Below are 26,810 nucleotides of genomic sequence, written 5' to 3'. Positions count from 1 at the left end.
ATGGCCACGCAAGCACAGAAGATGAGGTGTGCTTGGGGCAGGCTTTGCCTGCTTCTTTCCCTCTTCCTCCAGCTGCCAGGCTCCCAGGCCAAATGCTACTTCCAGGCTAAAGGTAAGCGGGGAGGTGAGATGGGAAGAGGCCGATGGGAAGAGGAGGCCTCAGCTTTCCCAGCATGGCAGGGCTCTGCCCTATGCCTGCAAAGTGTGGAAGGGACTGTGCTGAGCTCAGGCATGGGATCATGGGCCAGTGGTGAGTGGAAGGAGCAGTCTATAAACCACAGAACAACTCCCCAGGGCTCTGGCTGACAAACAGCTTTCTGGGCCACAAAGGCTGCCTGGGGCCGAGTGTGCAGGACTAGCAGCAAAGGAAGGAGGGCAGCTCGTCAGCCCTCCACTGCCTCCTCCCAGGGCTGCAGAAATGCCCAGACTCCAAGGGGTGCTGGGTTTGCCCTCTCCAGGGAAGCAAGAGCCACTTGCCTCTTGCTCTAGACCCACTGGGTAGTGGGGAGAGCCACAAGGCATGGCTACGAGAGGATGGATGGGTACATCACCCATGGCAGATGACAGGGCATTCCATACCTGCAGGAGGACGGTGGACAGACCACCATATATCTTCCATACCATAAGGTGGGTGGGAGGTCATGATGACACCTCTTGTCCCCTCTTTCAGGGCACAGGGGTGTCAAGGATGCTTCCACTTGCCCTCAGCACAGGCCCATGTGTTCTCATCACCACTGTTTCCTTTGCAGCTCCCTGTGAGTATGAAGGGAAGCAGTTCTCCCTTGGGGAATCGTGGCTGAGCACCAACTGCCTGCTCTGCACCTGCCTGCACCCCATTGGTGTGGGCTGCTGTGAGACGTGAGTGAGGGGTCAAGGGGTGCTGGGGTGGGCTATCAATTCCCACTTGCACCTGCAGCAGGGGATGTCTGGTGGCTGCAAATGCAGCAGGTATCAGAGCCCTGGAAGGGCTGTGGGGCACCAGACCCTGCAGAGCAAGAGGCAGAGGTGGGCAGGACCTCACCACGGCATTGAGGGTGGTGGGGTGAGCTGGGGAAGCAATGTGGTTGGAAAGGGTGTCTCGGCACAGCAAGATGCCCAGATGCACCAGGGGCTGTGTCTCAGCCTGCCTGAGCTGGTCTGGGAAACATCCTGCGCAGGGGGCTGGCAGCAGGAAGCCATCCAGCCCAAGTCAGCAGCTTCCTGGCACAAACTGGGGAGACTGACAGCACCGTGTCCTCTCCCACAGCACCCAGCACCCCATCGACTTCCCTGACTGGTGTGAGGCCCACTATGACTCACAGACCTGCCAGATCTCGGTAGTGCAGAAGGCCAACCCCAGCCTGCCGTGTGTGAAGAGTGTGGAGCACGAGTGGGGCTCAGCCGGCACCCCCGAGCCGCTGGTGAACAAGGTGCTGGGTGCAGGGCTGAGCAGATAGAGAGGCTCAGCAGTGCCCCGTGCCCCTCGACGCCATCCTCCCCTTCCAGAGCACTCCGCCTGCATGCTCCAGACCTGCCCCACCCACCCTGTAGAGGCATCACCGCTGGCACCTTCGAGGGAAACCACTATCCACACACCATGGTACCAAGCTTTGCTTCTGCCTTCAGCTTCCTGAACCAGGGCACTCTCCCTGTGAGAAGTTCTGCACACCGTGGAAATGCAGATTCTACAGGATCTCCTCCCAGGTGGGCAGAAAACCTCTGGTGACTAAAAAAAGGGCTACAGGACTAAATCAGCCTGCTACATGGCAGTCCTGCATTCCCATATCCAGCCCCAAGCAAAGCACCTCCCTACTCCCTGCCAGACCTCTACTCCTCTGCATGGCAGCCATGGGGAGCTCACTGGAGTCACCATGGCCCCTGGTGCAGGATCCCCACACCCCCTCCAGCCCTTTCTCTGCTCCCAGAGCACGAGGGGCAGGCACAACCCACCTCTGGAACCACTAATGCCCCTGCTCCTAAAGCTCCTGTGGTCCCTGGCACTGTAGGCCAGCCCTGGGCAACACTGCAACAGAGCCAGCCCAGGTTGGGTGGCAGAACAGGATGCTCCAGGGAAAGACCCCCATCCCCACTAGCAAGGGAGCAGGGTGAGGAGGGTTCAGGAAGCAGAAGCAATTCAAGTGCCAGGGTGGAGGCAACCGCCCTGGCAGCTGCCCCAGCTGGTGCCATGCCTGTGTTGTGCAGAGAGCCTTGTGTAGATGTTTCTGTTCTTGCAATAAAGATACTGAACAAAGAGGAAGTCTCCAGCCTGTGACTGCCATGGAAGGTGGGATGTGTCCACCACCGGGAACAATGTACAAATAAGACTCTTGGGAAGGCCTAGTTTTGCACATTCGGATGTTTACTACAGTTCCATGCAAAAAGGAAAGCTCATTGGGGAGGCTTAGTAAAAATCCAGGGGAACTGGCTGTTGAGCAGTGAGATCTCCATGCATCTCTTGGATGCACAGCATGCATTCCCTACAGCCGCCCAAGGATCCAAAGACCAGCAGGATGCCTTCACACCCAGGAGCCCAGGTAGACAACAGCCCAGGGGCTCAGTGCTGCTCAGTTCTGAATCATCACGATCGTACTGACACAGCAAGGGCTTCCATCCAAGTCACCAGCACAAGCCAGCAGCACAGGGCAGGCCAGCCAGGACCTGCCTCCTCCAGGTGGGGGTGGCTGAGGCACTGCACTATGTGTGTGGGACAGCTCTCCAAGAGGCAGGACATGTGCCAGTGCAGGAGAGCAGGCTCCCACCCAGCCCAGGTGGCCACTGTGCTTCACCTGGATGCCAGACCTCTGCTTGTAGGGTCCCTGTAGGGGCACAGCCGTCACCCACAGGTGGTATGAAGCTTCACTGGAAGAGTTCCCCTCCCCCCTCCCTGGGTTGGGCCTTTCCTTCTTAGAAGCCCCACATGGGATAAAGGCACATCAGTGGTTCTCTGGGAAGGCAGATTTCTTTTTGCTGAGTGCTGGGACTTGCACCTTCACCCAGGCAGGACGGGCCCAGCTCCAGCTGGGGGCTGCAGCACAAGACACTGCATCAAGCAGTGTTCTTCCACCCACAGACAGGACAGACTTGCCCGGTGCCCAGCTGGGCATCACAGATGAATCCAAGAGGACACTGGGATGCATGCACCACAGCATACTGGTGACAGTCCTGCCTGCCATTCCTACTGGTGGCACATGCTTGCAGCTCTGCAGGCCAACAACCTCTCCCTACTTCAGATGGTGATGGAGTTAGTGCTGGAGAACTGAGATACATAGGAAGCCAGGATGGGGTTGGTGGGAAGAACTTTGATGGGCAAGTCCCAGCTGAAGGTGTCCACTTCCATCTGCTCCACCCCAGTCCAGGTGACAGCCTCTGACTGGCTCCCACGAACCAAGCAAGTTCCCGCCGACTCCCCAGAGGTCACAAATTCAAAGTGCAGCCTCCACTTCAGGGACACTGTGGGCAAGAGGGTGGTCAGCAGATAACACCACAAGGGCCATGGACAGCAGCTGTCTCAGCACTGTCTGTCCTGGCAAGGGGACAGCAAATGACCCCACTGACACAGGCCAGCTCCCTCCCAAGGAACACATCTCTGCTGAGCATGGGATATGCAGGGCTGGGGACACCACAGTCCTCCTGCAGAGACAAGCAGGGGTGGGTCCCTTCCCTGGTGAGTACTAACCGATGTTGGTGGTGAATCCTGGGGTCGAGCTGAGCGGGATGGGTAGGCTGAAGCTGCTCTGCGCTGTGTGCAGGCAGGACTCCTGATGGCGGGCGTGCATGGTGAAGGAGACAGGCTGCCCCCGCCGGCGCTGGAACTCCTCCTGAATGCTCTCCTCTGTCTGCAGGCTCACCGAGAACTGCAGGGCGATTGGCAAGGTGCTTGCTCTCACAACCTCATACACACCACGTGCAAAGCCTGGAGGCTCCATTTCCCAAACAAGCTCAGGACTGGGCCATTGTCCACCTCACACTCCCAAGGAGACCCCAGCTGGGTCCCACTAGAAACCCTTAGAGCCCAGTGCCACCCCAGCCCCTTCTCCCTAAAACCCTGCCTCTCCCCCATGATCCCAGAGACAATAATGACCTGCAGACATGGGATGTCTCCTTCTGAGAAGTTGAAGGTCCCAATGACATCCTCTCCAATCTTATACACAGTCTTAAAGATGCAGAATGTCCCCACCTTCCCACGAGTGTTGCTGATGTTGTACAGGTCTGTGGAGCAAGAAGAGGAGTAAGGGTTGCGGCAGGACAAGGCCCTGCACTGTGCAGTGCTCTGGGTTAATGACATGACCACATCCCTCCTGCTTGGGTGTGAAGGACTGTCCCTAGAGTGGTATTCCCTTTGGGAAATGTCTGCAGTGGGCAAGAGCAAACCCCACACTGGCTGTGATATGCTGGGCACAGGGTCTCTCTGCCTGAAGTAGGAACAACCTGAGACTGGCTAGGAGGCCCTGAGCCAAGCAGGCCCTGACAGAGCTGCTCCACAGCCACAGTTGGAACTTTGCTTTGTCAGCAAGAGATTTTTTGCAGCTGGCCCCGAGATGTTCTCCATGCCCAGCTTCTTAGGAAGCACAGCAGGTTTGAACAGGGAATATGACCTACGCAGGCTGCGTCGGGAGGTGGCCACCATGAGCAGTTCTGTCGCTAGGTCCGCCAGGCGAGAGTCTTTCTTCAAGCCCTCCTCCTCCTCCAGGAAGGGGTTTGAGGGTGCAACAGCCTCATCCTGTGGGAACTGGTAATCCTTGAGCCCTGGGAAGAAGGCAAGAGTATCAGCAGGGCAGGGTGCAGCCTGCCTGTGTGTGCAGGGAGGGCAGCGTGTGGCCTTACCGTGCAGCACGAGGACGCGGAAGGGCACGCGCAGGAGCTTGATGGGGGAGTTGACGCGCTGGCAGCCGATGGTCAGCTTGTACACATACTTCACGGACTGGCCCCGGAAAGAGGGGGGGCCATCAACAGGCAGCGTCTCACAGTATGAATCTGCAAGGGGTGCAGAAAATTTGCTTTCTGAGGCCAAAAGGAAGCTCCTGCAGCTGTGGTGCGCAGGCTCCCTGCGCCAAGTTAGGAACAGCAGCGCTGAGTTAGGGACAGTGCCTGGTGCTTTCTGCTGTCTCCTCTTTCCTCCAGAGACCAAGCACAGCTCAGCTCCCCTGCACCAGGCACACTGCTCCTCACATCACATGCACCATCATCCAAATATTGCTTCCAGCACATACAACCACACACACAAACTCTGTCTCCAAAGAATGTGAAAGATGTAAAATCCAGGAACACAAACACACGAGAGCTAAACTTACTCATCACGAGTTCAACCCAATTTTGCCTCTGTGCACTCCTTTGTCCACTGCTCTCAAAGTGCAGCCTTCTGCAGGCCCTGCCCCATGCGCATGTTGATCAGTACCTCACGCCTCTTTTAGTATTTGCTTTACACAAACCCTCAAACTCAGCAACAAGTTAGTTTCTTCCTGTGTTTTTCTTTGAAGGACTGCATCTAAAAGATCGAGAAACAATTCCGAGATCTTCACAACAACCTGTGGTGTGTCCCCTGTGACAGGCTGATGACTTAGACCACATAGCCTCTGAGGGCTCTGAGATACCAGGGCCTGTCTTACACCACATTCAGCCCTCCTAGAGCCCCTTGGCCACCACACAAACCCCAATGCCTCTCGACGCAGTGTGAACACTTCTGCAGCTTTCCCAAACCACATGCTGTATAACAAGAAAGACACAAACAGCAAACTGTGGAAAGTCTCCACCTCTCTGGCTTGCCCACCGTAAAGCAGATACGCCCTGACAGAGGAAGGGCAGCATCCTGCTCTGAAACCACAGATCCTTCCCCATGTCTGGCACATACTGAAAGTTGAGGCTTAGATTAAAAGTTAGGGTTATATTTTAAATATAACTCCTAGATTTAAAATAACAGGACTGGAAGGAAGAAAAAAGCCTGTGCTAGTGTGTAGTGTCCACAGGATGTCACACCTTAAAACAAGCCTCTCTTTCTGGACCAGGGTGCAGATAAAGCAGAGAACTATCCTGACAGGGAGGAAAATCAGATATTTCCAAGGAAAGAAGCAGACTTCTGTAACCCCCATACCAAACTTAACAAAAATGCTCACAAAGCCCTTCATGCCCAGTGAAGATAACCTGAGCAGAGACCACCGCTGTCAGAGGAGGATGGGAAGTCTGCTACCTGGCACAGGAATGCCAAGACTCAGGAAGTCCCAGCTTCCCTGCATATCCCAGAAGGAAGCACATTCCTGGTGCTACACATGCATTCCTTACCCACCCACTGTGCCCTCTGGCTGGGCTTCTGGCCTGTGTCCAGGCTGCTTCCATTTCCTCCCCTCTCTGTGATCTACCAAGGTATTACAAAAACAGCCACAGAAATTATTTGAGGACTTGAGAAAATGTTTCATTATGACAAATTTAAGAGCTCAGCCTGGGTCGTGTGTCAAAGGGCTGGGAGATGAGTCAACTTCAACATATAGGTACCATAACAAGAGTAAGGTATTGGGGAATAAGTTGGTCAGCAAATGAAAACAAGTCCTTCTATCAAGAGACAGTCTAACACAACCTCAACTGTATGTGCCAGCTCTGGCTGCAGTTTAATAACACAGTATACTGCTGAAGCAGAATTAAGATTTCTTGGGGTTTCTGGATTAGTTTTTTTTCCCCTTCCCAAACTGCGTAGCAAAACTCTAAACTTCTGAAAAACAGGAAATGAAGAATTAAGATACACACCCACACAGCCTCAACTCTCCCTCCACAGAGCTGGCAGGAGACCCCAGGAATGATCCGCAAGTGTGCCAGCTGCAGTCTTGTGTGAGAGCAGCAGCACCGCAGGCTGATGTGATCGGTGTGAGCAGCCTGGCAGTGAAAGACCAGGGCTGTGATACAGGGATTTCAGTGCTAAAAAACCAGTGCCACATGCAGCCACATCACATGTGATGCATGAAACAGACAGGTGCATCACGCAGCCAAGGGAAAAGGTTGTAATGTACAGCCAAGGAACCTCAAAGAATAGAAGAGTCTGTGTCCTTCCTGAGGAACTGCATCCAAGCACCAGGCAGATGCAGGCTGCTAGTGCCAGTGCCACCCAGAGGCAGAGAGGACACACACACACACCCCACACAACTTCATTGGGAAAAACAGACAAATCCTAGCTTAGCTGGGGGCTGAACAGCTTCTGCCTGTTCAGCCAGCACTACACAGTCAATCCCTCAATCCATCCCAGCCACCTGGAACATGGGCTGTCGTCACTGATCTGCTATCCCAGAACCTGCCCAACCTCGCCAAGATGTGCCAGGAAAAGGGACTTCCCTCTGCTCCCAGGGAATGGATGCTCCAGCTCCCAACCTGCAAGCAGCAAGGAACACAGGAGAATCCAGGTGAGCCTCAGGCCAGCTGAGATTTCTGCCTCCTCCTCCTTCTTGCTGGCATGGCCAGCTCCTTTCCCCAACATGCTGCTGTAGAACAATAAACTAATAACCAAACGTCTTCAGACAACAGGCTCTGCAGTTTAGGGGCACAGCCCCCAGATGGCACTGCCCCACTCCACTAACCACCAAGCCAAGCCAGCCTGGTTTCACCAGGTCCACCTTTCCCTCCAGTCAGGCCCCTCCAAGGCCAGAAAGGCAGGAAATACCAGCTTCAAAACCAGCATGTCACAACCCCACGGCTGCTTGGTCTCACTTGCAGCTCTGCTCTCAGCTCTGGAGAGCTCAGTGATCCAGCAGAGCCCACCCCAGCATAGGCATTGTGTCTCCAGTCCCTGTGCTCTACAGCATAAGGGGTCTCCATCAACCATTCCCAGCAGATCCCTGGGACAACCTAACAGAGCTCTTCATGCACAGCCTGCAAGGCCTAACATCCCTGCTGCTAGATCACAGGCCACTGGAATGCAAAGGAGATCTGACATAACCTGAACAGGCTGGGTCACACAGCCACCAACCAAGAGACAACAGCGCATACTCAGCCGTTTCCATAGCTATCTACTCAGACATGGAGAGCTTTGAGCAGAGAAGATGAGGAGTGCTTACTTTCACAGCAAGAAAACTAGAACATCCAGAAGACTGTTATCTCCATGACAGCCACAACCTGAAGAGGATGCACAAACCTCTGGAGGACACCAGTCTAAATTCCAAAAATACTCTCGTGTGGCTGAAGAAATAAAGGCAAGGAAATGCAGGTGTGTGTAGCCATTCCTTCTGCTGCAACCAGGTATTTCAGAAGTTTTATGCCTTGCAGCTACACCGTGGATTGGTAGCAAAGCCCACAGGCCAGGGGCAAGACTGAGGGACATGTTGCAGTACACAGCCCTAACGCAGCAGAGAACAGACTCTGGATAATGCAGCAGCTCCTCAGCACTCATGCTCCAACCAAAGCACCTCACTTTTCCCGAGCACCAGGGTCTCACACTTGCAGCACTCAGGTCTGTAAAGCCAGTTTTGAAAGCAGAGCTCCCCAGAGACAAGCTCTGTGAGCAGGGGAAGACAAGACAGAACTCACAGGACTTTGACTCCCCAGGATCCAGTCGCAAGTCACAGAAGAGAATCTTTGGTGGGGTGGACAGGATACACTGACCCCGCTCTCCTGAAAGAGAATAAGAAACACATGAATGCTGCTCAGCCTCAGGCTGTGCCTAGGCCAGTCAAGCTTCATCCTCATGGGGAGCAACAGGGAGAAGAGAGCCAAGGAGGAAACATCTCTTGCCCTGGTCATATCATGAGACCTTGCCACTGCAGCTGGACAAATAACTGTTGTGTTTCAATCCAAGCTAGGGTAACTGTGATTTCAGTATTAACAAGGTCCCACAACATCCATCACTAGGGAATGACAAAAGGAAAGCAACACAGACTTCCCACTCACTTCTATGCATGCTGCCATCAAGACATACACATTATTGTCTGCTTGACTCCTGCCCACTGTGCTCTCACTGTCCCTACCCAGGTGACAGGCAGGAGTGGCACTCACCTCTGTTGGGGACAAAGACGGTCTCATTCTCTGCCTGCACATCGTGCTTGCTGCCATCAGAGGGAGGGAGTGCCACCCGGTTCTCGCTGGCATGAAACTGGCAGTGGATCTGGGCGCTGGCCCATGCCAGCATCTCACTGAAAGCAAAGAGCAACACTCATATCTGTGCTTCAAACCTGAATTACAGCAGGCAGGAATTGGGAGAAGAGCAACTCTGTGTGCTCAGCTCTATGCAGGACTGCCTGTCTGGAAGAAAGAAGGCCTTGTTTCACTGTCACTGAAGCCACTCTCAACAGTCCCCCTCCAAACAAGCCTTGGGACTAAGCTCACACTGGGGTGCTGACTCAAAGCCACTTCCACCCCAGCTGCTGACAGCAGCTTCACCCAAGGCCTGGCTCTGTGGCCCAAGGACTCTTTTTAAGCATCAGTAACTGCAGCCTGAACCACAACAGCATAGGCACAGCACTGACACGGCATGAGAAAACACATCTGCCCCAAGAAACCTGCTGTACACTCACGGCAGAAGACAACAGGCAGCGGAGGTCAGCAGCCCCTGTCCCATTCCATGGGGACAAGGAGGCCTGTGCAAAACTTCACAGGGATCTTTCAGCAAACATGCTGAGATCAAGCAACAAGATCTAGTCCAAAGCCTTACTCATTTCTTCATCTTTCTCATCATCCACAGCTTGGGAATGGCCACTCACTGCACTCTTTAGAGAACACCTCGAGCTGCTGCATGTGGGCCCTGGCAAAGGAATCTCAGCCATGACAAGCTAAATCCCAAGCCAGTGGTGACACACAGAACAGCACTCTGGTAACAACACAACCACTAGGGAAGTGGGCAAATTCTAAACCAACAAATTCCTGCAACCTGGGTTCAGCTGCCCCTGCCCACAGCATGGACGCCCCAAGCTCAACACTCCTCAGGACAGGTAGGCACAGACATGCTTCCTCTGCCCCCAGAGCATCATCCCCATCAAGAACATCAGCTGCTGTTTGTGCCAGACCAAAGAAGACACTTCTGGGTCTTTCATTAGGACCTATTTACTTCTCCTTATGCAAGGGGTTTGCTGACGGCAATAGGGGAGGCAGCGGTGTCATTTTGACGCTTCTCTGTACAGCCACAGGAATTAATGTAGGGCCACACATCCAGCACAAAAAACAGTCTCATGTTTTGGACTCTGCTGTGACCTCAACCATTCCCCAGGGCACTTCCCATGGTACTACTGACACCTTTCAATTTCCAAATCACTCCTCTATCTCAATAGAGGTCTCTACTTTAGCCACTAAATAGTTCCTCTGGTGTTTTCAAACATCATGATCTGATTAGTAAGCACTAACACCAGAGCTTTAGGTGACAGAGGGATTTTTTGTGGCACACAGGTGTCCCTCCATGTGACACATTGTTCCGGTTTGGTCAAATTTAGAGATATATCCTCTGAGAGAAGGCACAACCACCCCTCCCCCACCAGGTTCAGGAAAAATAAATTCTCCTCGAAGGAAAGTGAAAGAGATAAAAACTATTTATTTAACAAACACCCAGGAAAAGGAAAACAATGCTAAATAATAAAATCTTTTGCTGTGAAGAAAAAAAACTGGGAAAGTGTTAGAGTCCTCCCTTTGGTCTCCTTGGAGCTGGGGGCTTGGTCAGGGCCAGGCCCTCTGTGCTCGGTGGGAAGTCCTCCTGATGTGTTCTGATATTGAAGCAGTCTACAGAAAAAGGGAAAAAATCTGAAAATTCCAGGGAAGGAAAAAAAAGTTCAACTCTCAGTCCCTCTCTGGAGAAAAAGAAACTGAAAAACTGGCTGAAAGCTGGCTGAAAAAAAAAAAGTTGCTATCTCTGTGTGACCTTGAACAAGCTGCAAACTGCTTTGAAAAAGTTTTGCTCAGTTTTTCCTTCCTCCTCTCAGGCTCAGTTTAAAGGCATAGAAAGGCACAAGAATTAATTTCGGGGCATAGGGCAGCAATATGGGATACACATCATAAAGTCACCCCAAGACATTCCACCCCTTATCCCATATCATTGGCTCAATGCCCAAACTAATATATTCTAACACTCCACACACACATCAATACTTATATATATATATATACATATATATATATACACAGCTATATAGGAACAGTGACAGTGACACTCAGCAAGCAGTGGTATACAGGCATTTTGCATTACAGGTGGTTTTCACCCAACAATCAGATCTCCCTGCGGTACACAACGTGTTGTTCCATCTTTCTGCATTACCCACCATGTGCAACCAGGTCCCTGAGCAAAGACAACCCCACGGATGGGTTTGTCTGTACTCGAGGCAGAATTAACCCAAACAGTCTTTCCTAACAGACCTCTGACATGCACTACTGGAACCTTATCTCCATCTACTGTATGCAGGGATTCAGATTGGGCTGGACCAGCTCTATTGGTGGAACCTCAGGTGTTAACTAACCAGGTGGCCTTTGCCAGATGCTGCTCCCAATTTTTGAAAGCTCCCCCACCTAGTGCCTTCAGGGTGGTTTTCAACAATCTATTGCACTGTTCCACTTTCCCAGCTGCTGGTGTGTCATAGGTTAGCAAGCAAAGACCCAGAGGTAATGTCCTTGCTAAGGGGTGCTTACAGCTTCCTCTGGGACCTGATAGAACCTATCAGCTGGCCAGTTTGAATATGGACAATTCTTTAAGCCACTTAAAGTTGTGACCGCCTCTGTGATCCACACTTAAGAATAGGCAAACTCCGCCCCCGCCCCCGAGCTCTGTCTCATTTCCGGCGCTGGCACAGGTGGCTGCGGGGCCCGAGCGGGGCCCAGTGGGTCCGGCCAAGGCCCTGCTCAGGCCAGGCCAGGCCGGCCCATGGCTCCAGGACGACCCCCCCCCCCAGCAGGGCTGTGGGCAGCCAGAGCGGCTCGAAATCCTCCCCGCCGCCCCGCCACTGCGGCCAAGATTTCAGCAAAGCGGCACCGCTATCTGGCAGAGGTCAGGTGACAGGTGACCAACAGCGATAAGGCACACAGCTGCAAGGCCGAGGTGAGATTAACCCTTTTACTGCTATGAAGAGCTGAAAACCTGAGGGAAGAGAGAGACGAGATGCTTAAAGCTGAAAGTCTGTTGTGAAGCTATGATATATCAGAGTACCTGCTGTAATTTCATGAAGATATGGGGGGTGGAGTGTTCAACTCGTGAGCAAAAGCACCTGCGCTGAGATAGGCAGATGCTGACACAGCTGTAATTTCATGAGAAGTTTGGACAGGGAGAGATGGAAGCAATGAGGACTTTTGCTCCAAACGGGAAAGGAGAAAACCTCAGTCCCTAGAGATGGACCAGATGAGGACTTTTGCTCCAAAGGGAAAGGAGAAAACCTCAGTTCCTAGAGATGCTCCCAGAGATAGTCCTAACAATAAAGATGATGAAGACCCTTTGCTCCCAGGGAAGGAGAAGGGCCTCTGTTTCTGTTTCTGAACGGCTCAACCTTAAAATTGTACCCCAAAAAACTTCAAGAGTGGACCCTCGAACGCAGTTGTGGGAGGGCCGATTGCTATCTGTGTGTGACCTTGAAAAGCTGCAAGTCGGGGGAAGGGACTCACATGCAGGGAGAGAGACTCTTCCTAAATGGACTGAACGGTATTTGGAAGTGGGTGGCTGTCTCGTTGTGATACTGTTTTCATAGGACGAGCAAAAAGAGACTTCTCTTTCTAAATGGACTGAACAAGGTTATTATGGGAGTGGTAAACAGACTGAACATCTTAAGGGTTGTCTTTTTACATTGTCAGTGGGAGAAGGGAGGAAGGTGGGGGGAGGAGGAGAGTTCTGAAGGTGGTATAATTTTTTTTTCCCTTGTTTTAGGTCTGTTAATAAACTTCTTTATATTCTTTCAAGTTTGGTGCCTGCTTTGCGTTTCTCCTAATTCTTATCTCACAGAAGATAAACAGCAATGAATATTTTAGACCAAACCACTACACTAAATTGGTGCTTCCACCCGGTTACAAACCCAACCCGCAACATGGTGCATGGTAAGGGATGTGGTACACCCACTCTATGCCATGTTCTCTAGCCCAGGTGTTTATAAGGCTATTCTTAAAATGAGTCCCATTGTCAGACTCGATTCTCTCAGGGGTGCCATGCCTCCAAAGGACTTGCTATTCCAGGCCCAGGATGGTGTTCCGGGCAGTAGCGTGAGGCACAAGGTAGGTCTCCAGCCATCCTGTGGTGGCTTCTACCATTGTGAGCACATAGCGCTTGCCTTGGCGGGTTTGAGGCAGTGTGATGTAATCAATCTGCCAGGCCTCCCCATACTTGTATTTGGACCATCGCCCACCAAACCACAGAGGCTTCACCCGCTTGGCCTGCTTGATCGCAGCGCATGTCTCACAGTCATGGATAACCTGGGAGATACTGTCCACGGTTAGATCCACCCCTCGGTCTCGTGCCCACTTACAGGTGCATCTCTGCCTTGATGGCCTGAGGTGTCATGAGCCCACTGAGCTAGGAACAACTCTCCTTTATGTTTCCAATCTAAGTCTATCTGTGACACTTCTATCTTTGCAGCCTGATCTACCTGCTTGTTGTTTTGTGCTCTTCATTAGCCCTACTCTTGGGGACATGGGCATCTACATGGGGGACTCTCACAACTAGCTTTCTTACTCGGGCAGCAATGTCTTTCCACTCTTCAGCAGCCCATATTGGTTTTCCCCTACGCTGCCAATTAGCTTTTTCCCACTTTTCCAGCCATCCCCATAGAGCATTGGCTACCATCCATGAATCAGTGTAGAGGTAGAGCTTTGGCCACTTCTCTCTTTCAGCAATGTCCAGGGCTAATTGAACAGCTTTGAGTTCAGTGAGTTGGCTTGATCCACCTTCTCCTTCAGTAGCTTCTGCAACCTGTCGTGTGGGACTCCATGTGGCTGCTTTCCACTTTCGGTTCATCCCTACGATGTGACAAGAACCGTCGGTGAAAAGAGTGTAGCGTGTGTCTTCTGATGGCAGTTGGTTGTATGGTGGAGCTTCTTCAGTGCGTGTCACTTGTTCTTGTTCCTCTTCATCAGCGAGACCAAGGCTTTCACCTTCAGACAGTTTGTGATTATTTCCAAAATCCCAGGGCAATTCAGTTTCTCGATACAGGCGTGCTGTGTGATGAGAGCAATCCATTTGCTCCATGTGGCATTGGTGTCATGGTGGGTAGAGGGAACCTTTGCTTTGAACATCCACCCCAGCACTGGTAGTCGGGGTGCCAGGAGGAGTTGTGCCTCTGTGCCGATTACCTCTGAGGCAGCTTGGATTCCTTCATAGGCCGCCAGGATTTCTTTCTCTGTTGGGGTGTAGTCGGCTTCAGACCCTCTGTAGCTTCGGCTCCAAAATCCCAGTGGTCAACCTCGAGTCTCACCAGGCACCTTCTGCCAGAGGCTCCAGGACAGACCATGGCTCCCGGCTGCAGAGTAGAGCACGTTCTTCACCTCTGGTCCTGTCCTGACTGGGCCAAGGGCTACAGCATGAGTGATTTCCTGCTTGATGTGGGCAAAAGCTTGTTGCTGTTCAGGGCCTCAATGGAAATCATTCTTCTTGCGGGTAACCAGGTAGAGAGGACTCACAATCTGGCTGTACTCGGGAATATGCATCCTCCAAAAGCCTATGGCACCTAGGAAAGCTTGTGTCTCCTTCTTGTTGGTCAGTGGAGACATTGCTGTGATCTTATTGATGACCTCAGTGGGAATCTGACACCGTCCATCTTGCCATTTCACTCCCATGAACTGAATCTCTTGAGCAGGTCCCTTGACTTTGTTCTTCTTGATGGCAAAACCAGCTTCCAGGAGAATTTGAATTATTCTCTCTCCTTTCTCAAACACTTCTGTTGCAGTGTTCCCCCACACAATGATGTCATTAATGTACTGCAAACGTTCTGGAGCCTCACCCTTTTCTAGTGCAGTCTGGATCAGTCCATGGCAGATGGTGGGACTGTGCTTCCACCCCTGGGGCAGTCAGTTCCAGGTGTACTGCACACCCCTCCAGGTGAAGGCAAACTGAGGCCTGCACTCTGCTGCCAGAGGAATGGAGAAAAATGCATTAGCAATGTCAATAGTGGCGTACCACTTCGCTGCTTTGGACTCCAGCTCGTACTGGAGCTCCAACATGTCCGGCACAGCAGCGCTCAGCGGTGGAGTCACTTCATTCAAGCCACCATAGTCCACTGTCAGTCTCCATTCCCCATCAGACTTGCGCACAGGCCAGATGGGACTATTGAAGGGTGAGTGGGTCTTGCTGACCACCCCTTGGGTCTCCAGTTCACGGATCATCTTGTGGATAGGAATCACAGCATCTCAAGTTGTCCGGTACTGTCAGCAATGCACTGTAGAGGTGGTGATTGGTAGTCTTTGTTCTTCCACCTTCAGAAGGCCTACTGCAGATGGGTTCTCTGATAGTCCAGGCAAAGTATTCAATTGCTTAATGCCCTCTGTCTCCACAGCAGCTATTCCAAAAGCCCACTTGAGTCCCTTTGGGTCTCTGAAATACCCGCTTTGGAGGAAGTCTATGCCCAAAATGCATGAGGCCTCTGGACCAGTCACAATGAGATGTTTCTTCCACTCATTTCTGGTCAGGCTCACCTCAGCTTCCACCAAGGTCAAATTTTGTGATCCACCTGTTACACCAGCAATAGAAACAGATTCTACCCCCACATGTTGCGATGGGATTATTGTACAGTGCGCACCAGTGTCAACCAAGGCATCATATCTTTGTGGTTCTGATGTACCAGGCCAACGAATCCATACAGTCCAAAAAACATGGTTTTCCCTGACCTCTACCTGGCTAGAGTCAGGGCCCCCCTATGCCTGCTTATCCTTCTTTCCCTGGGCCTGCATCTTAGAGGTTCCTTCATGGGAATAGGACTTGCCATTGTCTTTTCCATCATTTCCGGCAGTTTGGCTACAGGCAACTGGAGCTACTTCCTTTTTGGTAGAACTTCCTTTCTGAGAAGTTCTACCAAAAGTTCTACCTTGCACTCCTTCAATTCACGTACTCGTGCTGCCAAAGCAGAAGTAGATTGTCCACCCCACTTCCTCATGTTTTCCCCACTGTCACACAGGAAATCCCACAGCTCACTTGGTGGGATGTACTTTCTTTCTTGGGAACGTCCACGTTTGGTATCAGAATCTCTGATCTGTACCGCTGAGATTTGGAGAAGGCACTCTTTAATCTCCTGGAGACTCTTCTCCATCTTATCTTCCATTTTCTGCACACGTGTTTCCACAGCTGCGACTCTTGCATGTGTTGGGCCATGTGTTGGTGTGACCCAGCCCACTGTGGGGGTGGGGCAGCGTGATGCCAATCAATCCCAGCCCATCCCCTGGGTCAAGTTTCCCAAAGAGGCAGACTCAGAGGGTGGGTCATGGGGCGGCTCAGAAGCCTAAGCTGCACCCCCCCTCTGGGTCCAAGCCGCCTCCCCCTGTTTGGGAAAATTCTGGGTTACTTGGTTGTTCACTGGTTCTTTGTTATAACTCCCGCCTCTCAGTTTCCCCCAGTGGTTCTTGTTATATTGTATCCTCCCCCTGGCTTGTAACTCATTGGTTGTTTTCCCCTTTCCCCGAGGTTTTCAAATTCCCTGTAAAACTGACGACAAGCCTGGGGAAGGGGTCCCATTGCATTCCATCCCTTTCCGAGCTTGTTCGGGTTGCGAAACTTCTCACAATAAACCTGTTAGAAGCCAGACCAGAACAGCCTCTCTCTTCCTTTGTCTCCGAGCTAATGTGAGCCAATACCATCAGCTCCTGCCGTGTTTCCCTCTGCAAAGAAGCCAGCTAGCCAGCTCAGCCAGCAGCTCTTTTCCTGATGCCGAAGTCGCTTCTGCGACGCACAGAAGTAACGCAGCTGGGCTGTCTCTGACCTGGGGCACGCCAGAGCTCATGCATCAAGCACAAGTACTGCGTTAGCCATGCACGGAATCTGCATATGCTCGGAGCTTCACTGCCATATCCCACATGGTCTCATTCGCAGCGTAGTTCGGTTTCATTATTGCTAAAGCAGAAGTGTATTCTTGTGGCCCAAGTCGTACAAGTTTTTGCCACATGAATGGATTAACTCTGACCTGGTCTGGACTCCTCAATCCTGGGTCGTCTGTGAAGACAATCTCTATCACTCCTAGTTCTCTCACACGCCGGATCCCTTGTTCTATGGTCTTCCACTGGGTTTGCTGCATGTAGAGATCATCTCCGCACATATATCTTTCAATCATGCCTGTCAAAACCCGTCTCCAGAGACTGGCAGAGTCAGCCCCGCCAGTCATCGCTTGGTCAATCACTAGATCACATGAGAGGGATACCAAATGCCTCGCTTCAGCACCGTCCAGCATCACATCATCACCTGCCACATCCCAAATACGGACCATCCAACTTATTATGGATTCATCAGACCGTTGGGTGTAGTCCTTTCTTAAGCTGTGAAGGTCCTTTATGGACATGGACTCAGTAATGGTTTCTGTACCTGAGTCAGTTGGTGGTTTTGAGGTTCCTTCCCCTGCATCATCATCATCTTTTACTGGGCGATCAGTTTTGGTTGTGTGCTTTTTCCTCATGACAGGAGCCACTGCCAATAGCTTAGACTCTCCATCTGGTTTGGGCTTGCTATCTGGTTTGGCTGCATTCTGAGTGACTGGGGTGTCTGCAGGCTTTGTTGACTTATCTTCCTGCCCCTCTACCTTTACCAGCCAGTTTCTGAACTTGTTCAGGGGGGGAATTGCAAACCATTGGGTCAGAGAATTTCTTCAGGATTTGGCCCGTATCTTCCCATTCCCCACACCACTCAGGATTTTCCACCTCTGGGTCAGGTGTCTCGGCAGTCACCCTGGAAATCTGAGCTCTCATTCTAGACAAGCTGCGAACCACATAGAGGAAGCTTACCAGATAAAATACCAGGAAGGTGGTCTCTTTAACATCCAGGGGAAACTGAACATTCTCAAAAGATAACCTATCAAATTTAAAGGGAAGAGAAACCCCGTCTCCTCCTCCTCTAACAATCTGGGTGCAATTACTAATAAATTCCCAAAACAGGCTACTGAAGCTAGGACTGGGATTAGGACAAAGAAACCACATATCATATCACACACTTCGGACAGCTGCCTGTACCTCTGTTAACTTCTTATAAATCATTATCACCGGGCACAGGAAAATAGAAATCCGAATTCGTGTCCCTCCTCTGCAAAAATTCCTTATCAAGGATAAGATCGGACCAAGTTGCGGATAGGCAAATAGGCCTAGGGACCAGAAAGGCACTAGTACCTTAAACAAGCCTACAGACCAGAAATAGATGAATATGTCAAGCCAGAGAAACGTTATGAACTCAACCAACATGGTGACTACTTTACCCCAACACAGAGTAAGTAAATTCAAACCAAAATGTAATTAGCACAGACTTTTCACCTTCCTCCAAGCCGCGCAGTTGGGCGCCATTAAATTTGTTCCGGTTTGGTCAAATTTAGAGATATATCCTCTGAGGGAAGGCACAACCATCCCTCCCCCACCAGGTTCAGGAAAAATAAATTCTCCTCGAAGGAAAGTGAAAGAGATAAAAACTATTTATTTAACAAACACCCAGGAAAAGGAAAATAATGCTAAATAATAAAATCTTTTGCTGTGAAGAAAAAAAACTGGGAAAGTGTTAGAGTCCTCCCTTTGGTCTCCTGGGAGCTGGGGGCTTGGTCAGGGCCAGGCCCTCTGTGCTCAGTGGAAAGTCCTCCCGATGTGTTCTGATATTGAAGCAGTCCACAGAAAAAGGGAAAAAATCTGAAATTCCAGGGAAGGAAAAAAAAAGTTCAACTCTCAGTCTCTCTCTGGAGAAAAAGAAACTGGAAAACTGGCTGAAAGCTGGCTGGGGAAAAAAAAAAAGTCGCTATCTCTGTGTGACCTTGAACAAGCTGCAAACTGCTTTGAAAAAGTTTTGCTCAGTTTTTCCTTCCTCCTCTCAGGCTCAGTTTAAAGGCATAGAAAGGCACAAGAATTAATTTCGGGGCATAGGGCAGCGATATGGGATACACATCATAAAGTCACCCCAAGACACACATCAGAGCAGTTAAAGGTCTGTGTTGGAGAGTGTTGGGGAAGATGAAACAGGAAAGCCTTATAAATATGATTGCCTGACAAAAGATTTTGGGAATATGAAAACTACAGGCGACATCGAAATGAAAGCCACTTTTGAAATACCAAGTCTTAGTTACTGAACAACTGGAAAACAATGGTATGGCCAACTGAAGGTAATCCCCTCTTGATTGAACAATACCCTCTGCTTGCAAGCAGGTCAGCAGAAGGGGTCCAAAGAGTAGTTTTTAGAAGTTAAGATGTAACACTCTATGGTAATATAAGAACTCTTATAGGCTGTATGTAAATGCTATAGGATTTGTATCTTGTATTAGATTGGTTAGTGACAATTAGAATATTCAGTACAGAAGATGATTTATTGTATTGTAACCAGGACTTCACCATTCCATTCTATTCTCATCACTTCTTCACTCTCATTCCTCTCACTCTCTTTACTTACCCGCTTACTCTCTTGCTCTCTTGGGCCTGCTCAGAGCTGCCAGCTGCAGCTCTAAGCAGTGCCCCTATACCCACGCCCTTTGCAATAAACCGCATGTTCCAAGATCTGACTTCAGAGATCTCTCGTCTCCGTCCGTCCCGACCGTCCAACCCACCCAGCACCCACAGGAGAGGATGAAAGTTTGGTAAGAAAGTTTCACAGATATGTAGGCTTGGCAGAAAGATCTCTGAATGTAGAAACTGAGGATGAGATAGAAATGAAAGCAAGTTTTGATATAGAGTAAAAGATGTTTTGCTGAAACACTGGTCACTGAATAACTGAGAAGGCAAAGGCTGGAGATGAGTTGGAAGGAGATTTTTATGATTAGGACAAAGGTCTGTGACCACCAACAAAGACATGTTTTTCACCAAGTAAATAAGTCTCAAGAAGAGCATAAGTAAATAGAAAACATGTTTTTATCAAAAAGAGAGCTATCGCAGGCAAACAAGAAATGTCGATGCAGCAAGAAGAAGAGAGGTCTGAGAATTTTCCACTGTAAGCTTAAATTGTAACTTACTTACTCTTGTCATTGGATAATAATGACTATAATATGGTGATGGTAGTAGCTACGATATGCTACAGGCAAATGTAAAGGTATTGTGTATGGTGCTTATTGGTTGTTATGTATTAAGATACTCAGCAAAGTATATAATGCTTTGTAACTTGAACAGAAACTTCAGAACAGTAACTACAGAAACTTGTAGGCTTCAGATACGCCTACAAGCTCTAGCTGACAGCTGTAGGGCTGGCTCTGGATACCCACTCCCTGAGCTGCTGTAACTTTGCCTATGCAATAAACAGCTTTCAAGAGAGCCACCTGAAGTCCAGACATCCTTCGTGACCCCTTCTCCTATAAATTGGCACCCAGCATTATAGAGGGGCAAAAAGGGATTTTTTCTGCGTATAGGAGACTTCTCGCTGAACATGTAGTCGGTCGCTGAAACGAAGTGACCTGAGTAGCTGCAAACAGGACGCTTGAAACGAAAGCATGTGCAGCTGCTAACGAAAGGAGACGCCTGAAATGAAGGCGTGTGGAGGCCGGACTGACACCGCTACGGGTCAGCGCCTGGACCGGACCTCAACGAGAGACACCTGCCGCGACGGGTCGGCAAAGGTGAGCAGCGAGTAATCCAGTCATGGGTCAGCATGTGTCTGCCCAACAGAAGGATGGTCTATCAGCAACTAAAACCTCTAATTAAGTCCAGTCCAACTGAATTGCCAAAAAAAGAAATGAAAGATCTCATAGCATGGACTGTGACCCATGTCCCAATCACTGACTCTAAAGCAGTCTACACCAGAGATTTTTGGGACTCAGTGGGAATCAAATTATTTAATGCCATATTGCACCAGGACAAGAGAACCGCAAAACTCATACCAGCTTGTACAGCATTAGTGGAAATACTCACTGTGCCTCCCCCACCGCCATGCAGCTCCACCCCGCCTCCTCACCCGCTGCCACCAAGATCAGCCGCGCTGCTCCCGCCGCCCAGCAATATCCCTCCACACAGCTCAGCCCTGCCTTACAAGCCACAAACCGGGGGGGAACAGAGGGGAACAATGCAGCTCCATTAGCAAGCGAGATGGGGAGCCGCTCTGCTGGAGCTGATCCTTTGAATCTAACACAAGGAAACACTGAAAACAAGCCAGATCTGTTTTGCAATGAGCCCCAGAGTCTCGCCAGCGAGCGGCGGGGATCTTGCAACCCAGAAAGAGAAAACGAGTTCCGAGAGTTTGTCAGCGCTACTTTCTGTATCAAAAAATCCTCCAAAATGTTCAGATTATTCTCAATTAACAGATTGGCATGAAATAAGACGCCAAATCTGTAAAGATGAAAGTCTTAGTCTATTAGCTTAAGCCTGTGATAGCTGGCCAACAGCCTAGCAGTCCTAAAACATAGGCTCCCATCCCCACTCACGGAATTAAAGAACTGAGAAGGGCTGTAAGAGATAGTGGTATTTGCTCACTGTATCTTAAACAACTGCTAAAAAGTACCCTAGAAAGAACACATCAAACTTTAAAATGCATTTTAGATCAACAGAACGGGGGAGAAGCCCAGGCTACACCTCAAAGAAGGTTGAATAAAGCCGTGTATGTTTATAATTTCTTGAACAGCTCTGCAGAAGAGCCTGACCCCCCCATTTACAGACATTTCTTGAACAACAAAAAAGCAAAATTGGAAGAACAACCCCCAGTTTTAATAAAGAATTTAGAATCAGGAAAAATAGAAAGACCATATGATCTTATAACATGGGGAAAGGTGTTTGCATGTCTCTCTACAGGTGAAGGAATCAAGTCGATTCCAGCAAAGAACGTGAAGCGGTACCACGCATCAAAGCTCATTGACGGTTCCACTTCAGCCAGTGACCCCGCGAGTGGAAGCCGAGAAGCCGGCACCCAAATGTGAACTAGGCAGAACCACTGAGAGAAGATCGTCTGCCAGAAATGGCTCAAGAAAAGAATGGAGTTTTACTATTATTTGTGCAGATGCATGTTGCTTTTACCCTTTTTTGTTTTTGCAGTGAAGCTTTACCTGTAAATCAACCAAAGACAAATGTTTGGGTTGCTTTAGCCAAGTCCACAGGCTCTGACACCATCTGTTTATCCAACACAAGCCCTGACAAACCCTTCTCAACTTGTTTAGTTGGAGTGCCTTTCCCAGAAGGTTTTGGTAACGTTACTTTTGATAAATATTGGCCATATGATGATCATCACATTTCTCAAACTCCCAGCCCGAGACACCAAACTTATATTGATAATTTCAAAGTTGATAAATCTGACCTTCAAGAATTAGAAATTTTAAGCTCTTTAACTATGGACACTTGTTATGTGTTTCATTTTGTAGGAAAAAATGGCCCTCACCTAAACATCACTCCTTATCACCAGTTTATGGTAAACTCTGGAGAATCAATTGTTACAAGCATTTTGTTGCCTCAGCTAAGTTCTTCAATTGCATTGAATCAACTAAACAAATTAGGATGCTGGCTCAGTAAAGAAATAAATGACACTTCTTCTGTGATCAGTGACTTGCTGACAGATGAAGAGGCTGTCAAGCATGCCACTTCACAAAACAGAGCTGCACTTGACTATCTTTTACAAGTATGGCTGTGAAGATTTTGAAGGATTGTGTTGTATGAACCTATCTGATCATTCTGCTTCTATTCATAAGCAGTTGCAAAACTTAAGAGATTTAGCTAACCAAATTACAACAGATGAACCATCTTGGCTAGACAGTTTGTTTGATGGTTGGAGATTTACACCCTGGCTGAAGGAACTTCGTAAAATAGGCTTAATTATTCTGGTAGTGATAATTGTGGCTATAGTAGTAGTACCCTGTGTACTTCAATGTGTGCAGAAAATAATGAATAAGACAATTTCTAATGTTTTAATAGTTCAACAGAAAGGGGGAGATATTGGAGAGGATGAAAGTTTAGTAAGAAAGTTTCACAGATATGTAGGCTTGGCAGAAATGTAGAAACTGTAGAAACTGAGGATGAGATAGAAATGAAAGCAAGTTTTGATATAGAGTAAAAGATGTTTTGCTGAAACACTGGTCACTGAATAACTGAGAAGGCAAAGGCTGGAGATGAGTTGGAAGGAGATTTTTATGATTAGGACAAAGGTCTGTGACCACCAACAAAGACATGTTTTTCACCAAGTAAATAAGTCTCAAGAAGAGCATAAGTAAATAGAAAACATGTTTTTATCAAAAAGAGAGCTATCGCAGGCAAACAAGAAATGTCGATGCAGCAAGAAGAGAGGTCTGAGAATTTTCCACTGTAAGCTTAAATTGTAACTTACTTACTCTTGTCATTGGATAATAATGACTATAATATGGTGATGGTAGTAGCTACGATATGCTACAGGCAAATGTAAAGGTATTGTGTATGGTGCTTATTGGTTGTTATGTATTAAGATACTCAGCAAAGTATATAATGCTTTGTAACTTGAACAGAAAGTGGCTTCAGATATGCCTACAAGCTCCAGCTGACAGCTGTAGGGCTGGCTCTGGATACCCACTCCCTGAGCTGCTGTAACTTTGCCTATGCAATAAACAGCTTTCAAGAGAGCCACCTGAAGTCCAGACATCCTTCATGAACCTTTCTCCTACAGGTCTAGATGAACCACAGAAAAAGGCGTGCTGCATTTGCACCAGCTGACTAATGATGCACTATTAGATCTTTTGTATGTGCTGGCTGCCCTTACCCAAATGAACCTCAATTACTATACCCAGTTGCTTCGAGCCCTAGAGTTGTAATTCTGCATTTTCAAAAATACCAGCACAGCTTTTCCATCAGGGCTGCCGTATGTTTTTTTGTTGTAAGGTGTCTGCTGTTTGGAAACAGAGAACTGGTCTTGCTTGAGGCAATGTTTACTAATTTTATATAAGCTTAGAGTGATTACAGTACCTTTAAATACCATATTTTGAGTATTTATTTTTCTTTCTTTTTCAGTATTGCTCTACAATATGTCACTGGATTGTTTTCATTTTTTCTAACCAGATGTCCAAACAAAATTTGCATGTCCCTTCCTGCCAGCAGAGCTGGCTTGTTCAGCTGGTGTTTGTTCAGCAGTGGAGGATCCTGCACTGGTGCTGAGGTCACTTCCCTCCAGTCTCACCTTCCCCCACAGCTCCTGTAGCCTACACAGGACATGCTCCATGCAGCCTCCAGCTAGAAGAGATTTCTTTCCCATACTCCACCACCAAATTAATTCCCTGCCTTTCTTTCAGTTCGGTTCCTGTACTCAATATGCAGCCTCTCTGTCCCTCCACCTGTCAGCCCCAAAACCTTCCAGTCTCTGACAGGTCTATTTGTTCTGACTGCCTGTTGCAGTCACTGTGCTTTGATCTGGCTCCTGCCTTTACGCAACCCAGGGCTTCATTTTCCAAACCACCAATCTATTTGCTGCTGCCACTCGTATGACTTAGCCAGGTCTCGTCAGATTGATCACCTGGGGTTTTTCTTACTATTTTAACAACTTTTCCAAGAGGCCATCTTCTGCAGACCACAAGACTCTTGAAGTTCCCAAATGAAGGCCTCATAAATGCACTGCAACCCCCTCAAACCATGCCACCTGGTACCCTTGAAGTCCCACATGTTTCAGAAGCAGGCAAAACAGCTTTTGTCATCACACAGGACAAAACTTTGGGAAGCTGGATGCTTATGCCACAGCTGAATTTGAAACCTGAACTGAGCAGGGAAGAAGAAACAGGAGGAAAAGATGGAAAGTTAAGAAAGGCAATAAATACAGAAGCCCTCTGCTGCTGAGACTGCAGGTACTGCGAGTGGGCCCACCAAAACAATCACATGTGAGTATCGTACTGGTGATGAAAACATGCTGAACCTGACAGAGCTGGAAACAGACACTTCCCGGGAAGGACTCAAGATGAGAAAGCACTCTCCACTCCCTAAAGAATCAGACAAGGCCACACACTCAACATGAAGGCTTTGGGTGATTGCTTGTGAAATGAAGTCACCTGCTGTGAGCCAATATGGGAAGCTCCCATCTTCTCACATTTCCTTAACACGGATAAAGGGAGATGCAGTGCTCAAAGGCTGGGCCACAGAAAATGCGGCCACAGAACGTGTCCCTTTCAGACCCCTGGCACTACTCGCCCCTTTGTCTGCCATCTCTGGAGGCAGGGATCACATTGATCTATCCAGCGCTGCTGGACAGAAGAGAGCTCCTTCCACAAATGCAGGAAATAATGACGTTGCCTGGATGTTGCTCTGTGGGACTGTCACCCTGGTGTGACCAGATATCCCACTTTGACAGCCAGTTGGGCTTCATTTTCTGCCAGTCACTGTCACTGAGGGCTCACTTGAGGCACAGAGAATCTCTAACTGCATACTTCTTTCCTTGTCTACTTCTTGGGGGCACAAAATCAGCATAATTACCTCAGCTTTGCCCCCAAAATTGAGATGGTGCAAGGCCTTCTTAAGGGAGTGCCTCAAGTAGGGAAGTCACAGGGTGCTGAGCTGGCACCATTGCCCCACAATGTAGCCATGACTACTGCTCCAGAGGGAGAAGGGAAAGAGGGAGGGCCGTTCCCTCTGGAGGGACCCAGGCAGCTCCAACATTTGGAAGCTCTGGGCATGGACTGGCACAGGCCCTGTACCTGCTGGCGGAGGTCGATGAGGCCGATAATGGGTTGGTGAAGGTGATCACACACTCCAGCACCTCCCCTGCCAGGAACACGGGCCCACGGCCCAGCTTGGCCAACACTTCAATCATGGCTTGGACAGTCCTGCTGCACACCTGTCAAAAAAAGCCAACAGCGGGCACGTTATCACAGAATCATGGATTCAAGGAATCACTGAACGGTTTGGGGTGGAAGAGTCCTTAAAGATCATCCTGTTCCAATTCCCCTGCCATGGGCAGGGGCACCTCCCACCAGACAAGATTGCTCAGGGCCCTATCCAGCCTGGCACTGAACATTTCCAGGGATGAAGCAACCAAAACCTCTCTGGGCAACCTCTGCCAGTGCCTCACCACCCTCACAGCAAAGAATTTCTTCTTAATATTTAATCTAAACGTAGTACCTTTCAGTTTAAAGCCATTCCCCCTTATGCTGTTACGGCGACACAGTAAGAGTGCTGAGCCACGTAACTGAGGGGGAATGGGGACACAGACACATACACACATAGGAGGTGTGGGGGGGAAACACGCACGGCCCTGTCCTTACAAGCACATACATCCTCCCCCCAAGTCTACACAGTTAAGGGGGATCAAGACACACCGCGAGGGTGAGAAAGGACAGCCCTGACACCCCCAACCCTGCGGTCCCTACCGCAGACACGCACACGGATAGCTCTACCCGAGAGATCAGGGACACAGGGCCGCAAACCTTCCGGAACTCCTGCCTCAGGCCCACTCACCACCCGCACAGGCCGCGCTCGCCGTCCGGCACCGCACCAGGCCCGGCTCGCCTCAGCCGCCCAGAGAGGATCGGCAGTGCTCGGGCAGAGTTCGGCACGGCTCGGGCAGCGCTCGGCAAGGCTCGGGAACGTTCGGCAACACTCGTGTTACACTCGGCAACTCTCGGGCAGGATTCGGGCGCCCTCGGTCGGCTCACGGGCAGCTCCCGGCAAAACTCGTGTTACACTCGGCAACTCTCGGGCAGGATTCGGGCGCCCTCGGTCGGCTCACGGGCAGCTCCCGGCAACTATCGGGCAGCACTCGGCAACTCTCGCACGCCCCTCAGCAGTGCTCGCTCAGCGCTCGGCTACTCTCGGAATCTACTCGGCGGCGCTCGGCCACGCTCGGCCGGGCGCCCCCGGGGACCGGCGGCGGGGCGGGTCCGTGTTTCCGCCGTGCC

General features: G+C 49.9%; 2 protein-coding genes and 1 long non-coding RNA gene across 7 annotated transcripts; 2 read left to right on the top strand and 1 right to left on the bottom strand.

Annotated features, from left to right (window-relative positions):
• On the top strand, nucleotides 1–1,528 carry LOC125320031 (microseminoprotein, prostate associated). Its single transcript, XM_048291958.1, has 3 exons — nucleotides 1–112; nucleotides 750–858; nucleotides 1,247–1,528. The coding sequence occupies exons 1-3, from the start codon at nucleotides 1–3 to the stop codon at nucleotides 1,434–1,436; spliced, it is 411 nt and encodes a 136-aa protein (XP_048147915.1). The 3' UTR covers nucleotides 1,437–1,528.
• Nucleotides 1,529–2,317: 789 nt separating this feature from the next.
• On the bottom strand, nucleotides 2,318–26,759 carry RGP1 (RGP1 homolog, RAB6A GEF complex partner 1). 4 transcript variants are annotated; one of them, XM_048291953.1, is made up of 9 exons: nucleotides 26,371–26,759; nucleotides 25,611–25,750; nucleotides 8,947–9,083; nucleotides 8,482–8,565; nucleotides 4,804–4,953; nucleotides 4,579–4,725; nucleotides 4,061–4,188; nucleotides 3,656–3,833; nucleotides 2,318–3,429 (listed from the first exon to the last, which is right to left on the bottom strand). In XM_048291953.1, the coding sequence occupies exons 2-9, from the start codon at nucleotides 25,724–25,726 to the stop codon at nucleotides 3,206–3,208; spliced, it is 1,164 nt and encodes a 387-aa protein (XP_048147910.1). In that variant the 5' UTR covers nucleotides 25,727–25,750; nucleotides 26,371–26,759; the 3' UTR covers nucleotides 2,318–3,205. The 4 variants fall into 4 exon arrangements, with proteins under 4 accessions (XP_048147910.1, XP_048147913.1, XP_048147911.1 ...); XM_048291956.1 differs by having other exon boundaries at nucleotides 26,296–26,471; XM_048291954.1 differs by having other exon boundaries at nucleotides 26,340–26,422.
• Nucleotides 19,599–22,467, top strand: LOC125320032. 2 transcript variants are annotated; one of them, XR_007200969.1, is made up of 3 exons: nucleotides 19,599–19,637; nucleotides 20,400–20,606; nucleotides 21,772–22,467. It is a non-coding gene; the product is annotated as an uncharacterized LOC125320032 (long non-coding RNA). The 2 variants fall into 2 exon arrangements; XR_007200968.1 differs by having other exon boundaries at nucleotides 21,750–22,467.
• Nucleotides 26,760–26,810: the final 51 nt, after the last annotated feature.

This window comes from Corvus hawaiiensis, chromosome Z (genome assembly GCF_020740725.1).
Source record: "Corvus hawaiiensis isolate bCorHaw1 chromosome Z, bCorHaw1.pri.cur, whole genome shotgun sequence".
Classification (NCBI taxonomy): domain Eukaryota; kingdom Metazoa; phylum Chordata; class Aves; order Passeriformes; family Corvidae; genus Corvus; species Corvus hawaiiensis.
Note: the sequence above shows the minus strand (reverse complement) of the source record. Positions and strands in the feature narration are given on the sequence as shown.